Source organism: Physeter macrocephalus, chromosome 9 (assembly GCF_002837175.3).
Source record: "Physeter macrocephalus isolate SW-GA chromosome 9, ASM283717v5, whole genome shotgun sequence".
NCBI classification, from domain to species: Eukaryota; Metazoa; Chordata; class Mammalia; order Artiodactyla; family Physeteridae; genus Physeter; species Physeter macrocephalus.
In genome coordinates, this window is record NC_041222.1 from 79,290,207 (window position 1) to 79,303,909 (window position 13,703).

General features: G+C 48.6%; 1 protein-coding gene across 1 annotated transcript in view; it reads left to right on the forward strand.

Annotated features, from left to right (window-relative positions):
- Window positions 1-13,703, forward strand: part of DAPK1 (death associated protein kinase 1) — a 218,518-nt gene that overhangs the window by 173,428 nt on the left and 31,387 nt on the right. Inside the window, exon 20 of the mRNA XM_024132927.2 lies at window positions 13,315-13,537. Within this exon, the coding sequence (XP_023988695.1) occupies window positions 13,315-13,537 (223 nt within the window). The remainder of the gene's footprint in view (window positions 1-13,314; window positions 13,538-13,703) is intronic.

Consider the following 13,703-nt stretch of genomic DNA (forward strand, 5'->3'; position numbering starts at 1 on the left):
CAGAGAAAAAAAGTTCTATGCACAAAGATGTCCACTGCAGTATTATTTAAAATACAATAATGAAAATTGGAAACATTGAATGACCAACAATGAAGTCTAGTAAATTGACAGACAGCTATAAAAGAGAGTGGTTTGGGGCTGTTAAAATGTTTTTGAAGAGGTTTTAGTAACAGGAGTTTATTGCTTAGGATGTTCCTGGGCTTCAAAGCAGAAGATAAATTATGTGCACATTGTAATCTCAGCTATGTCTTTTTAAAATGCATGGAAAGAAAAGGGTAACAGTGGTGTCTTTGGATTTTGCTTTTTAAATTAACACTCTTCTTTAAACATGACTGTATTTTTTCCAAATTTCCTATAATAATCATGTAATAATTTTTCAAAAAACAAACTTTATAGAAATAAAAAAAATTACTCAGTTAAGTGCTAATTGAAAAGGTATTGTCCAGAATAAGCTTGGGGTATCCTACAGAGATCCTGCCATATAAATTGAAAAGTGCCTGGGGGAGGGATTATAATGTCTTATAATCATAGTAACTTTCACAGCTACTGAAAGTTTGAATTTTCACAGTGGTCCCCTGGTCTCCTGGTCCTGGTTGAGGGGGGAGTGAGAAGGGACACATACGTAGGTTGGAATGATTTCTTCCCCAGTGCTCGGAGTTGACCTGGGGAAGATAATCCATTTTCACACCTTTGTGCTTTGGATCCTGTGAACTGATAAACACTGAGATCCCCCAGGCCACTGCAGGGGTTCAGTCTCCTCTTTGATCTAGAGGTTCGAGAAAGAGATCCCTCCTTATTCACACGTTCTTACAGGAAAGACTTAAATTAACTCTGGGCTTAATTAATTCTCCTACTCTGTACCACCAGGGACTGTCTCATTGTGAGGGAGAATTTGAACTAGAAAAACAAGGGAAAACCTTTTGTTTACAGGCAAAACAAGGGGTGTGCCGGGGAGCCTATGAGTCTGTCAGCAAGTCAATAATGAACTTTCACATAAAATCTCCTAATCTTAAAATTCACTTTATTTGAAGCTGTATTCAGCCAAATGAAACACAACTTCAGGCCACCCGTTTGCAACCTCTGACTTTTGTTGGATTTTATAGTAGGGAGCCCCACATTTGTGTGTGTGTGGAGTCTTACCTTCATAGACAAATTGTCACAATATAAGAGCTGTTTGAAATTGATTCCCCATGATAGTTTTCATCCACAGTGGAAAGAAACTGAAACAAAATCTGGCCTTTCCACAGGCTGGATGAGCACACATTTTTACAGTTAATTATTTAGCCTCTAGTACCGTCCACTGGTAGAAACACTTTATTAGGCTTAACACCTTAGCAGGTATATAAACTTGTTGAGTCAGGTATTCTCAGTTTTCCCAAATTCCACAGAGTGGGATTTTAACCCACCTGTCACTCCCGGCGCCATCGTCCTGATCTGAGCCCCAGCATTGTCCTTGTGGGTGTTTTGTGGGCTCAGCTGGCACACGGGGAGCCCCCTCACAAGTGTAGCCCTCTGGACAGTCCCATTGCCACATACTTTCTTGGAGTGCTGTTCACCATCTCAGAAACTCTTGTTATACAGCAGTGACCCCAGGGGAAGGTGCAGTCTATTCTTTAAGCAAAAATCAACTGCAAACCACCATCTCCAGTGGTCTGAGGGTCACCCTTGGCCGAGGGACGAGGCTTTTCCTTGGACTGTGCTGTGTTTTACTGCCGATCTACCCCTTAGGAAGATCCTTCCTTTTATTGAAAAACAGATTGCTACTCTGGGTGCAAACCCAGATGTCTATTATGGCAGGTTGGAAACAACGGATAAATGCCCAGAAAAAAGACAGGAAGGAGAGCACCCAACACGATAGCTGAGGTTGGGTGGATTGGATGGGTGTAATATGTTTCGACTACTTTTATAATTAGAAATATATATAGGAGGTGCAGCTCCACGCATCTCAGGGAAGGGTGGCTGTTTCCAGACCAGAATTTTGAATTCCGGGTGGCGTGGGTTCTTGCCTGTTCCCAGTTTGGCTTTCCCTTTTTTTTTTTTCTTCCATTAATTTGCACTTTGTTTTTTGGTGTCTAGATTTTTTTAAGAGGGACTATTACAACGTTTAGTATTTTACCATTATCCTGTGGTTTTTGTAAGGAGACAAAGAAAGTCTTTCAATGCCTGTGAATATAGTACATCATCCCTGTTAGAGCCCAAAATGTACCTAAAGGTTCCCCTCTCCTCTTTGCTTTGAGAGGCAAAATATGGGGTAAAGGCTGAGAGCACAGACTCAGGAGTCCCCAGTCTGCCACCTAGCTGGATGAAGTAGCCAACTGTTTAATAGCCCTGGGCCTCACTTTCCCTGTTTGTTAAATGGGCTGAATATAGTGCTGCTCACGGGATGGTGATGAGGGTCGGATGGGTGATGTAAATGACGTCCTTAGAGCAGTGCCTGCACACAGTAAGCACCATGTGTTTGCCTTGCTTGCATCCTGTGGTCCACTCTCTGAGTCCCGGGGAAACATGGAGGTTTCCGTGGAGGCTCCTCTTGTGACCCCCCCCTCCCAGGAGCAGATGTTGGGGCATCAGCAATGGCAAATGTGGCAGGGTACACTTGAGAGTCATTTTCAGTAACAGCCACCATTTACTCCTCGGTATGTGTGGCGGCACTGTAATTTTACATCCCCGAGATGGGGATGTTCCTGCAGGAAACCTGGACTCTACAAGGTTAATCAACATACTAATTAGTGCAGGGCAGAGATCCAGACCAAAACAGAAATATCTGCTTTCAGGGCTCGATCAGGGGCTCAGGGCTTCTTCGGTGCCGATTCCTCGCCAGCCAGGGATGGTCCTTTCCCCCAGTGAGCTCACGTGCTTTGTGGCAGGCATGGGTCGCCTTCCGCGGGGTCACCCAGAGCCCCATTCCCTTCTGCAGAGTTTTCCCCAACTCTGTGTTCAGCGAGACGTGTGTTTTCGCTTGCCTTTGTCATTCCCTCAAATGGCTCTAGACCTCAGCTTTCTGAGTCGCCAGAAAGGGAGGAGTTGGCTGCCAAGCATTTCTAACCACCCTCTATCTTTTTTTTTTTTTTAATAAATCCCAAAATAAATAACTGCTTGGGATTTGGGGACACCCAGCACTGGAACCTGATTCTTGAAAATGATCGCGATATCCCAGTGCATCCCTGGAGAATGCATCGCAGAGGACTTGTGGGCGGTTGCCTCAAGGAGCAGGCTCTACCTGCAGAGAAAGCCAAGAAAGTACATTTATGTGCAATCATAACCTGGATCATCTGCAGGAAGAGACTGTCCACAACCCGGTACAATGGGTGAGGGGAACGGGAAGAGGGTAATTTATACTTAGGGGCATCTTATCACCATTTCCTTTCAATGTCATTGTCTCCTCCATATTTGCCAGTGTTTCTCACCAGGGTGTTATCAGCATCAGCATTTTGGGTGGGTGGAACTTCCTGTCTTTGGAGGATGCGAGGACCCCCAAGCGTCTAATGTTTAAGGTATTCATTCCTTCCCCCATTCATTGTGGAAACCAAAAAAACTGCCTCTACACCTTTCCTAACACCCCTTAGGGTGTTGCCACCCTCAGTCCTACCCACCCCACATGGATCCTAAGCACAGTCATGAGGAGAAGTCTGCATCTGGGACAGCGGGGAGGTTGGCCTTAAATTGCCTTGCTATGCCATTTGGTTTCTAAGGGCCAAATTAGCAACAGAAATGTTCCCTGTGTCTTCCCCTTTAATCAGTTGGCAAGTCTAGGAACGTATTTTTAAACATTTGTTAGGGGTAAGCCATGCAGCTTTCTCTTCTGGAAATAGAACCAAAGTCATCTTGTTCTTCTGCCTGATCCAGGTGTTGGTATGTCCCAGGGTTTCATCTGTTCACTCTTAACCCCCTCCCAGTGGGTACTGTCATCTTTGCCTTTGACTTCAACTGTTGACACGTACTGAGGACTTTCCAACCCTCCCTCCATCCCTCATCTCCTTCTAGAAGCCCACACCTGCATGTCCAGAGATTTTTTTTTTTAATTTTATTTATTTATTTTTGGCTGTATTAGGTCTTCGTTGCTGCGTGTGGGCTTTCTCTAGTTGTGGTGAGCGGGGGCTACTCTTTGTTGCGGTGCACGGGCTTCTCATTGCTGTGGCTTCTCTTGTTGCAGAGCATGGGCTCTAGGCGTGCAGGCTTCAGTAGTTGTGGCACGCGGGCTCAGTAGTTGTGGCTTGCGGGCTCAGTAGTTGTGACTTGCGGGCCCTAAAGCACAGTCTTAGTAGTTGTGGCTCACGGGCTTAGTTGCTCTGTGACATGTGGGATCTTCCCGGACCAGGGCTCGAACCCGTGTCCCCTGCATTGGCAGGTGGGTTCTTAACCACTGCACCACCAGGGAAGCCCATGTCCGTAGATCTTCTGATCTCCATCTGATGATTCACAAACTTGATGTGTTTAAAAGTCTATTCTTCATCTTCCTCTCTAGTCTGTTCTTCCCTAGTGAATGCATGACTCTTTCCAATCACGGCAATCAGAAATTTGGAAAAAAAGAAAAAAAAAGTCATCGTGTTGACCAGCTCAGGACAGCAGAGGGTGGGTCGGAAGAAACTGAGAGAAGATTTTGATCCTTTGAGCAGGAGGCTGACTTCGGGGAAGTGAGACCCTTGCAGCCAGCACATCGGGGCAGGTGTGGGGAGAGGGCGGCCGAGCTGGGGCTTGTGAGGGTAGGAAGAACACAGTGCATCTTCCTCTCTGATCCAGTTCAACAGGAGATGATTTGGGGGTAGTGGCATGTTGGGGCCCCAGGTACTGTCTGGGAGAGTCCCCCATACACATCTCTCCCCAACTGCGTGTCCAGTGCCATCACATTCGGGGCTTGAAATCAGCCGTGGTAGTGGTATTTACACCACAGGAATCAGCAAACACTACAGATCAGGCCTTTCCCACCCCCGCCCCAAGCCCCCTGCAATGAGCTGGTTTCCCAGCACACCATTGCTACGGGGTCTCTGGAGGCTCCCACAATTCCACCTTGCATTGTAGGTACTACCTTTTTATAAAGAGGAGCTGCACCCTCTACTGTCCCCGGTGCTCCCCCCCACTACTAAACAAAGCCCGCTTCAGCCCTCCAAACCTGCCCAAGAACTGTGTTGTTACTTAGCCAAACCACTTCTCCTTCTCCTAGAGAAAGGAGGGGTGCATGTTATGACAGGCGGGGAGGGCTTGCACTTAGATTTTGCATTGGCATCCATTTTTACTATCACTGCAAGGTCCATTCTCATCTGATTTTAAAATACTGCTTTCAAGGGGGTTTGGGGAGTTGGCTTATTTTTATTTTGTTTGATTGTCCTTCTAATCAGCTTTTCTGTAAACTGATATTAAAAGTAGTTGCTTTTCCTAAGCCTGAGACTAGACAGTGAAGAAACATGCCCAGGAATATTTTGAAAAATAGGACAAAGTTGGGAGTTTGCCCAGAATTTAAAATTCACCACAAGTAAACTGCATTTGCATAATTAAGAGTTGCTGCTCCCATCCTGCTGGGTCTAATTGCATCCTGCCACGTGTGGAAAGCCATGTCATCTCTCCATGCTCTTATCTGGCTTTCCCAGATTGGAGATGAGCCTCCCTGTCAATCTGCTCATGTTTAGTTACCTTTGCAGGTGAGAAAGTGAAAGCTAAATTGCCAGGGGGCAAAAGGTGCTGGAAGAAAGGAAACTAGAAACCCAAATTAACCAGGCCTTCAAAAAGCAATGCAGTTTCCAAATAATACTCGTTTAAAAGATAGTCACAGTATCTACTATAGGCCAAGAACTGTTGTAGGCACCAAAGAGACCACAGCGAACAAAAGAGGAAAGACCAGCCAATAAACAAATAAGAAAATGCCAGATAGGTCAGCGGGTGGCAAACAATGGCCATAGAGCCAAAACCAGCCCATCACCTGTTTTTGTAAATAAAGTTTTATTGGAGCACAGCTACATCCCTCCATTTACTCCTGTCTCTGGCTGGCTTCTAGACACATACGTGGCAGTCACAACAGAGACCACTTGGTCCTTTACAAAAAGGTTTGCTGCCCCCTGGTGTAAGTGTAAGGGATTCAAATGGGGTGAAATGAGAGAAAGTAAGGGGATGGCAGATGGTGGCTGCTTTCCACTTACTGGTGTGGGGATGCCTCTGTGATGGTGACATTTAAACCAACACCCAAAGCCAAGAAAGAGGAGCCAACCAGAGGAAGGGCTGGGAGAATGCAGAGGGAAATGAGTGAAAAGGGCCTGAGGCAGTAAAGAGTCAGGTGTGTTCTAGGAAATAGATCAAAAAGGAGGGGGTGATGGGGTTAGCAACAGAGTTTGAGTGTGGTCTTTGGGGCAGAAAATGATGCCCGAGGAGATCTGATCTGAAAGATAGGCCCAGCTTTACAGATCTTGGTAAGGTGACTGGGTATTGGTCCAAGTGTGTTAAGTAAGTAGGTTAGGAATTTCCCTCCGCTCAGACCGAGAGACCAGATAGAAGGTGGTCTTGGCGGCCAGGTGAGATAGGACAGCTGCTTGGACCAGTGTTGTCCAGGCTCAATTACTTTGTGAGCTTTGGGCAAGAATACAAATGAGAGCTCACTTTCCCCATGTAAATATTTAAAGTATATAGTTAAAGCTAACGGGGAAATATGTGCTCTAGCCTCCCACTTTCACAAGCGCACCTTTGTGAGCGCCTGGAAGACCAGGTTCTGGTTTAGGATTCTGATTCCTCGGGGTTCACTGCTGCTTCCCCCCAGCCTCCCAGCCTGCTTGCAAGAGGCCTCACCACGTCCCAAACACATCCGCCAGCCTTTGGGGGCGAGCGGGACAGGACACGAGAATATTTCAACGCTTGAGCCACGACTTGGGTAACAAAGAACCCTCCACCCCCCCCCGGGGAAGTGTCCCTGCTTATGCTCCCCTGGCCCAGCCAGTGAGGACCTGACCAGCCCGGGCACAGGGAGGGTCTTAGAGCTTCTGTTAAATATAGATCACGGATGGACTTTAGTGCTCCCCCTCCAAAGACATCGATATCCTACCACCTTCTAGAGCTAGCCAAGAGCACACTCCGTACCCTCCTTTGCCCCTCTCCGCATCAAAACCATAGTCTGCCTTGGAGAGCACACATTCTTAGGCTGATTGATGCAAGCTGCCTTCCTGGGGACCCCGGTCTGGATGCGCCACCCATCCCTGTTGCGACATCTCGTGGTGAAAAGTGGAAACACATCACCCACCAGGAGGGGAGAGATTTCAGAAACTTCTATCTCAGATTGCTGTATCAAATTCAGGTGTGTTCAGATTCTCCGAAGTTCTTAGTGAGCACGAAGAAGGGTCATCCTCGAGGACGAGGTTAAATTTCCTTAGACAGGAAATCTCGAGTATATCTTGCTTTTCCTTGCCTTTCAAGATAATGGTGGATTCTGTCAGTCTTGGTGGAGAGCAGTTTCCTGGCTCATCTTCCCAAGGGCAAGGTGAAGGGTGAATGAGTCCATCCCAGCCCAGGCCAGCAGGTCCTGGTGGAAGGGGAAAGGAAGGGCCAGGACACGTGCAAAGGCCCTGGGCAGAGAGCAGGAACGTGGGATGGCTTGCAACCCCTGTACCCCTTTCTTTGGCCTGTGAATTATTTTTCTCACCTGCCCGCCATTCACCTCCACTTGAAAGGTGAGAATGCATGTGTGTTCGTATGATCGTCTGGAATTGAGGACATTGTAAAAGCCGGGCTGTCAGTCCAGTGAAGCAGTATTTTCTTGGACAAAACAAGATTTCTTGAGGACAGTTATTATTGGGGAAACAACATGTGAGCTAGTGATGGGTTCTGAGATGAGCATAGCCCCTCCAGATGAAGGCTCAATCTGCAATTTCATAAAAAAAAAAAAAAAAAAAAAAAAACTTGAAGCCTCCCTGGGGCTCCCCAAGGACGTGGAGCCTGTTAACACAGGCCAGCAATCCAACTCATTTGCTTAGGAAAAATGAGGTGCCGAAATGTGCCCTTTGTCCATGCAAATCCAGAGCAGGGGGGCCCCTTCTCATTCTACTTGCCTTTATCGTAGCAATGACTTATAAATCTTACTTTAAATCAGGACCCTGGGGCTTCCCTGGTGGCGCAACGGGAGAGGCCACAACAGTGAGAGGCCCGCGTACCCCAAAAAAAAAAAAAAAAATCAGGACCCTGCACTAACTGGGAAGTGTCTTCTGAGTGGGACAAACTGGAAATGGCCCTCCTTGGATATTCACAGTGCTTGTAACTCAAGACATCCCCACTTTGAGATTCTGCTCTCGATCTGCAAATCCTTGTTTACCGCTCCCTGCTCCCCAGTCCCCTTCTGAGAAACCCACCACCTCCCTTTCACTGACAGCAGTGGTAGGAAAGAGACCTGGTGGTGAGTTCTGTCTTTGCCTTGGGCAAGTGCCTTGGCCCCTCTGAGCCTTGATTTCCACATCTGAAAGGCAGAACGACCACATTAACCACAAAGGTTTCTTTGAGGTTTAATAAGGGATGTGAGTGAAAACACAGCACAAGCTGGAAGATACAAACGTGGAAGTTACTGCTGCAGACAGGAAATGCATCTGTCACAACTCCTCCGGCTGTTCATGAAAGAATAATTCATGACCCTTCCGGGGGTACTGCAGTGGGCGTGTAGCAGAGGAAAGAGACTGGCTCAACCCCAACTTCAGCAAAGACAAGTGAGGATTTATAGCCAAGGAGCAAGGGGGGGAGGTCAGGGGGTGGAAAATTGCTAAGAGGAAACCCAAAGGCGGGGAGGCTTCTTGCTGCATTGACTGCTTTGGATTCTCTTATGAGATGGTCAGCCGGTTGTGGCCACGAGAGGAGACAGAGGGGAGGCTCAGGGCAAAACACAGGTTTTTATATCATAGGTCCCAGAGCGACAGGGGTTAGAGCATTGTCACAGAGCTCAGACTCAAGCCAGGGGCAAGCTGCGAGCCCCCGTGGCAAGTGCCTTTACTAGGGATCAGGGTGGGTACATGAGGAAAGGCAGGAGGACTGGGGGGCAGTGTCACTGGTGCGTTTGAATGTCACGGGGTCACCCTTGGGAGGGTAGGAAGGGGAACTTGTGGCTGAGCCCACCTTACACACCAGTGCACCTGGGCCGGCTCTCACAGCCTGTTTGTGGGGATGTTGAGGCAGCGGGAAAGTAGGAAGTTTTAAAGGTTATAATATTCATCAGGATTCTTGCTGAAGGCGAGCCAGGGTGATCAGGTATCAAGGTTGGGCATGAATTTGCTCAGCTATCAGGGGTGGGGGATTTTCTGTAAACATGACCCTGCAGGATTCTTGTTTAACCTGGGCTAACCAGACCAGGGTCACAGCCCACTGTCACTGGCTCCTCTTCCCTCCTGCCTCCATTTCTGGGGCTGGCCTGGGAAGCAGGCAAACAGATCGCCAGCCGCTGCCGGCCCGCCACTGCCCTGCGTGGAATGGGGAGGAGTGAGCGGGGCTCTCAGCCTCAGGCGGCGCTGAGCAAAGTGGAGACATACCGTCTCTCAGCTGCGTGGGGCAAGCCCACCTTGGTTCAGAGCTGCTGCTGGAAGCACGCAGGGTAACACCTGTGTCCATCGGTTCCCTGGGTGCAGGTCTGCTCAGAGAGGAAGGGCCTGCGGGGACTCGTGCAGAAGGGACAGAAGTGCCCTCACTCCTTCCCAGAGGACAGACACGTTGGCCAAAGCTCACAGTGTCAGGATCAGGAAGGCACGAAACAGAAGAGAGCAGCGAGCGATTCACTGCACAGTGCGTCCAGACCTAATGAGGGGATTGAAGCTGGAAGCAGGTTTTCTGCCTTTGCACTGTGTCAGGAGAAGCAGATACTGGCTTCACGCAAAGGAGCTGTGCATGTTAGGTGGCTGTGGGTCATGAAATAGGTGGAGAACTTTTTTTTTTTTTTTTTTTTTTTTTTTTTTTGTGGTACGCGGGCCTCTCACTGTTGTGGCCTCTCCCGTTGCAAAGCACAGGCTCCGGACGCGCAGGCTCAGCGGCCACGGCTCACGGGCCCAGCCGCTCCGCGGCATGTGGGATCTTCCCGGACCGGGGCACGAACCCGTGTCCCCTGCCACGGCAGGCGGATTCTCAACCACTGCGCCACCAGGGAAGCCCGAACTTTTTAATTTACACAGTGAGGTACTCCTAGCGGAAGGGGATGCTGACAGTTCAGACACAGCGTGAGGTGGGTGGAGGTGTGGCGGGGCCCTGACTTAAAGGGAAGATAAAGGGCTGATTTCGGAGATTAAATTAGAATGAGAGATGGTAGATTTCTTTCAGGGGATCATGGGCTCATCAGCAGCAGTAGATGACATGGGGGAGAATGCCAGCTCCCCATTTCTTCATGCCTGCTCAGCAGCACCCCAGTGAGTAACTGTCTCAGGATAGAACTTTTCAGCTTCTGTGCTGACTTGGGTAATAATTCAGGGGAATTGCTGGCAAGATAGCCCAGCTTTTTCCACCCAGTGCAGTGCTTGAGGTTAGAAAAAGAAACCAGATCACTGTGCAAACCATGGTTTCCAACCCTAGCCGACCCAATACTTTATAATGTACATATTGTGATGCCCCTTTACTCTCCCAAAATAAAATTCAAAGATAACAATGTACCTACACAGGTAATTTTAAAAGATCAATAGAGGGACTTCCCTGGTGGTCCAGTGGTTAAGACTCATGTGCTCCCAATGCACGGGGCCCAGGTTCGACCCCTGGTCGGGGAACTAGATCCCGCATGCCACAACTAAGAGCCCACGTGCCGCAACTAAAGATCCCACATGCCACAACTAAGACCTGGCACAGCCAAATAAATAAATATTTTAAAAATACAAATAAAATAAAAGATCAATAGAGTGCCCTAACTATAAGATAACAAAGACATCGAAGGAATATACATAGTATAATAGAATGTGTATGTAAATGTGGAGCACAGGCAAAGAGGAGACATTGTGAAATTGGCAGATACTTGGACCCATCTGCAGAATCACTGAATGTAACACCTACAGATGCCACGGATGTGGGAGGGATAGCAACTCAAATACAGCAGCAACAGGCTGACATTTCAGAAGTGGGGATCAGAGCTCCTGAAAGCTTAGGAAAAAAACCCACGTGTATATAATTCCACCAGTGTATAAAGTAGTTGCATTCTTGAGAAAGTCACTATGTATTAAACCAAGCCCTCTCAAAACCCTCTGGGTCATATGTAAAATGCAATTAAGTCCTAAGCTCCGATGGTCATAAACAAGGTTTTTCTCTTATATAAATGCTCAGCAGACACTCAGAAGTCAGGCAGACTCAAGAGAATTCTTACCGCTCAGGACATTGTATGTACACGTCAGGACCCCTAGCACCCACCTACCCACCGCCAGCAGTATCCCCCAACGCTGAGAACTAAAGCTGCTACCGTCCATTTCCAAAATGCCAGCTAGGGGACAGTGTTGCCCGTGCTGAGAAAGATGGGTCAGAGTTTACCAAGAGAAAATGGGGATAGGAACTCAGGAGAGCCGTGTTTGTTACTGAGCACACTGCCATCCTTGGTCGTTGGTGGAAAAAGTAACGGTGGCTCAGCTGGAAGAGATCAGCAGTAAATCAGCGCCTCCCAGGTTTTGGGTCTGGAAGCAGTGGTCCGTCCAGGTCTGAGATCACACTGAAAGGGAAAGGCAGACACTTGCCTCCGAAATGCTCTTGCATGGGTCACCCCCTGAGTACATCATTTACACAACACCTCTTTATTGGGCATCCTACCTGTGCCAGGTGCTGGGGATACCGTCTCTCCCCTCAAGATTTGGCCCTTGAGTCTAAAGGAGAAGAGTGTCACATGATTACCCTACAGTCTAGTGGGGTGACGATGGAGAGCCACACGTGTGCTTGAGCCTGCCTGTGAGGAAACCTCCGGGAGAGGCCACAGCAAGATAGGTCTCCTGGGATGCGTGGAAGTTAACAAGCTAAAGCAGAGGGGATCATCGTAGGTAGGCCGGGTGTGTGAGGCTGGGATGGAGCCGGGGTGGCATGATCAATGCCCCCCCACGTAGCCCTTGAGGTGGGTTCTCTGGGGGCACAGAGCACCTCACCAACACCATCCCTTCAAAAGCACCAGTGTTATATTTGATGTCACACTGTTCGCATGTCTGTGTCCCCCCAAAACTACGGATCTGGGGCGGGTGTAGACCTTCCTGTTCCAGCACAGGGGACGTCCTCCATAAATGTTTGATGATGAATCTGTGAATTATCCAGGGCTGCGGAGACTCCTGCTTCTCCCCTGTAGGGCTGAGAAAGAAGAAAGGGGAAAGGTTGTCATGGCCCCCAGGCCCCTCCCCAGCATTTAGCTTTGTACCTTGTGATGCCCTTCTTCTCACCATCTTGTACCTTCGGAGCGTCGTAAGGGAGCAAGACCCCTCCACACAGAAGGAGCAGGTGACCTGACCAGTCTAACGGGGCTGACCCCGTTTCACTTTTAAATTGACCACTTGGCAGGAATTGCTCTATCCAATTCATTGTGCATCAAAATGCAATGGAAGTAGGCAAATCCACTGAGGCAGGGCACACTGATGGTTGCCAACAGCCGGGCAGAGAGGGGCCTGGGAAGTGACTGCTCAGGGGCACAGAGTTTCCTTGTGGGGGGGTGAAAACGCTCTGGGACCAGATGGCAGTGATGGTTGTGCAACATTGTACAGGCACTAAAAGCCTCTGAATGGTTCACTTTAAAATGGTGACGGGCAGAGAGGGGCCTGGGAAGTGACTGCTCAGGGGCACAGAGTTTCCTTGTGGGGGGGGTGAAAACGCTCTGGGACCAGATGGCAGTGATGGTTGTGCAACCCGCATACCACAAAAAAAATAAATAAATAAAATAAAATGGTGAATTGTATGTTTATTTTACATTTAAATTTTTTTAATGCAGTGGGGACAGAACAGACTGTATCTGCCACGTGGGTAGAAATTGCAGGTTGGGGTACAAACTTCCAGTTATAAGTTAAATAAGTCTTGGGGATGTAACGTACAGCGTGGTGACTGTACCGCACATTTGAAAGTCGATGAGAATAGATCTTTAAAATTCTCATCACAAGGAAAACACTTGTTACTATGTGTGGTGATGGATGGTAACTAGACTTACTGTGGGGATAATTTCACAATATATCCAAACATCAAATCATTTACATTGTACACCTGAAACTAATATAATGTTATAGGTCACTTATACCTCAATTTTTTTAAAAAGGCAAAGAAAACTCGCAGACCGGAAGGATGCAGCAGGGGTCCTGAACCGTGGGAATCAGGGTGTGCCTTTTGCTGAGGGGCTGCTCTTCTCCTGTCACTAACAGGCCCTCTCTCATCTATATTCAGGACACGCACAGAGGACTCTTCATCCAGCAACTGAGACCCACACAGAACCTGCAGCCGAGAATCAAGCTGAAGCTGTTCGGCCACTCGGGGTCTGGGAAGACCACCCTGGTGGAATCTCTCAAGTGTGGGCTGCTGAGGAGCTTCTTCCGAAGACGCCGGCCCCGGCTGTCCTCCACCAACTCCACCCGCTTCCCACCCTCACCCCTGGCCTCCAAGCCGGCAGGTAGGCACCCCACCAGCCCCTGTCTCTCCACTGGGTACTTCCAAGGTCAAGGTCTGGGAGGAGGTGTGGCTTTTTTTTTTTTTTTTTCCGGTACGCGGGGCCTCTCGCCGTTGTGGCCTCTCCCGTTGCGGAGCACAGGCTCCGGACGCGCAGGCTCAGCGGCCAC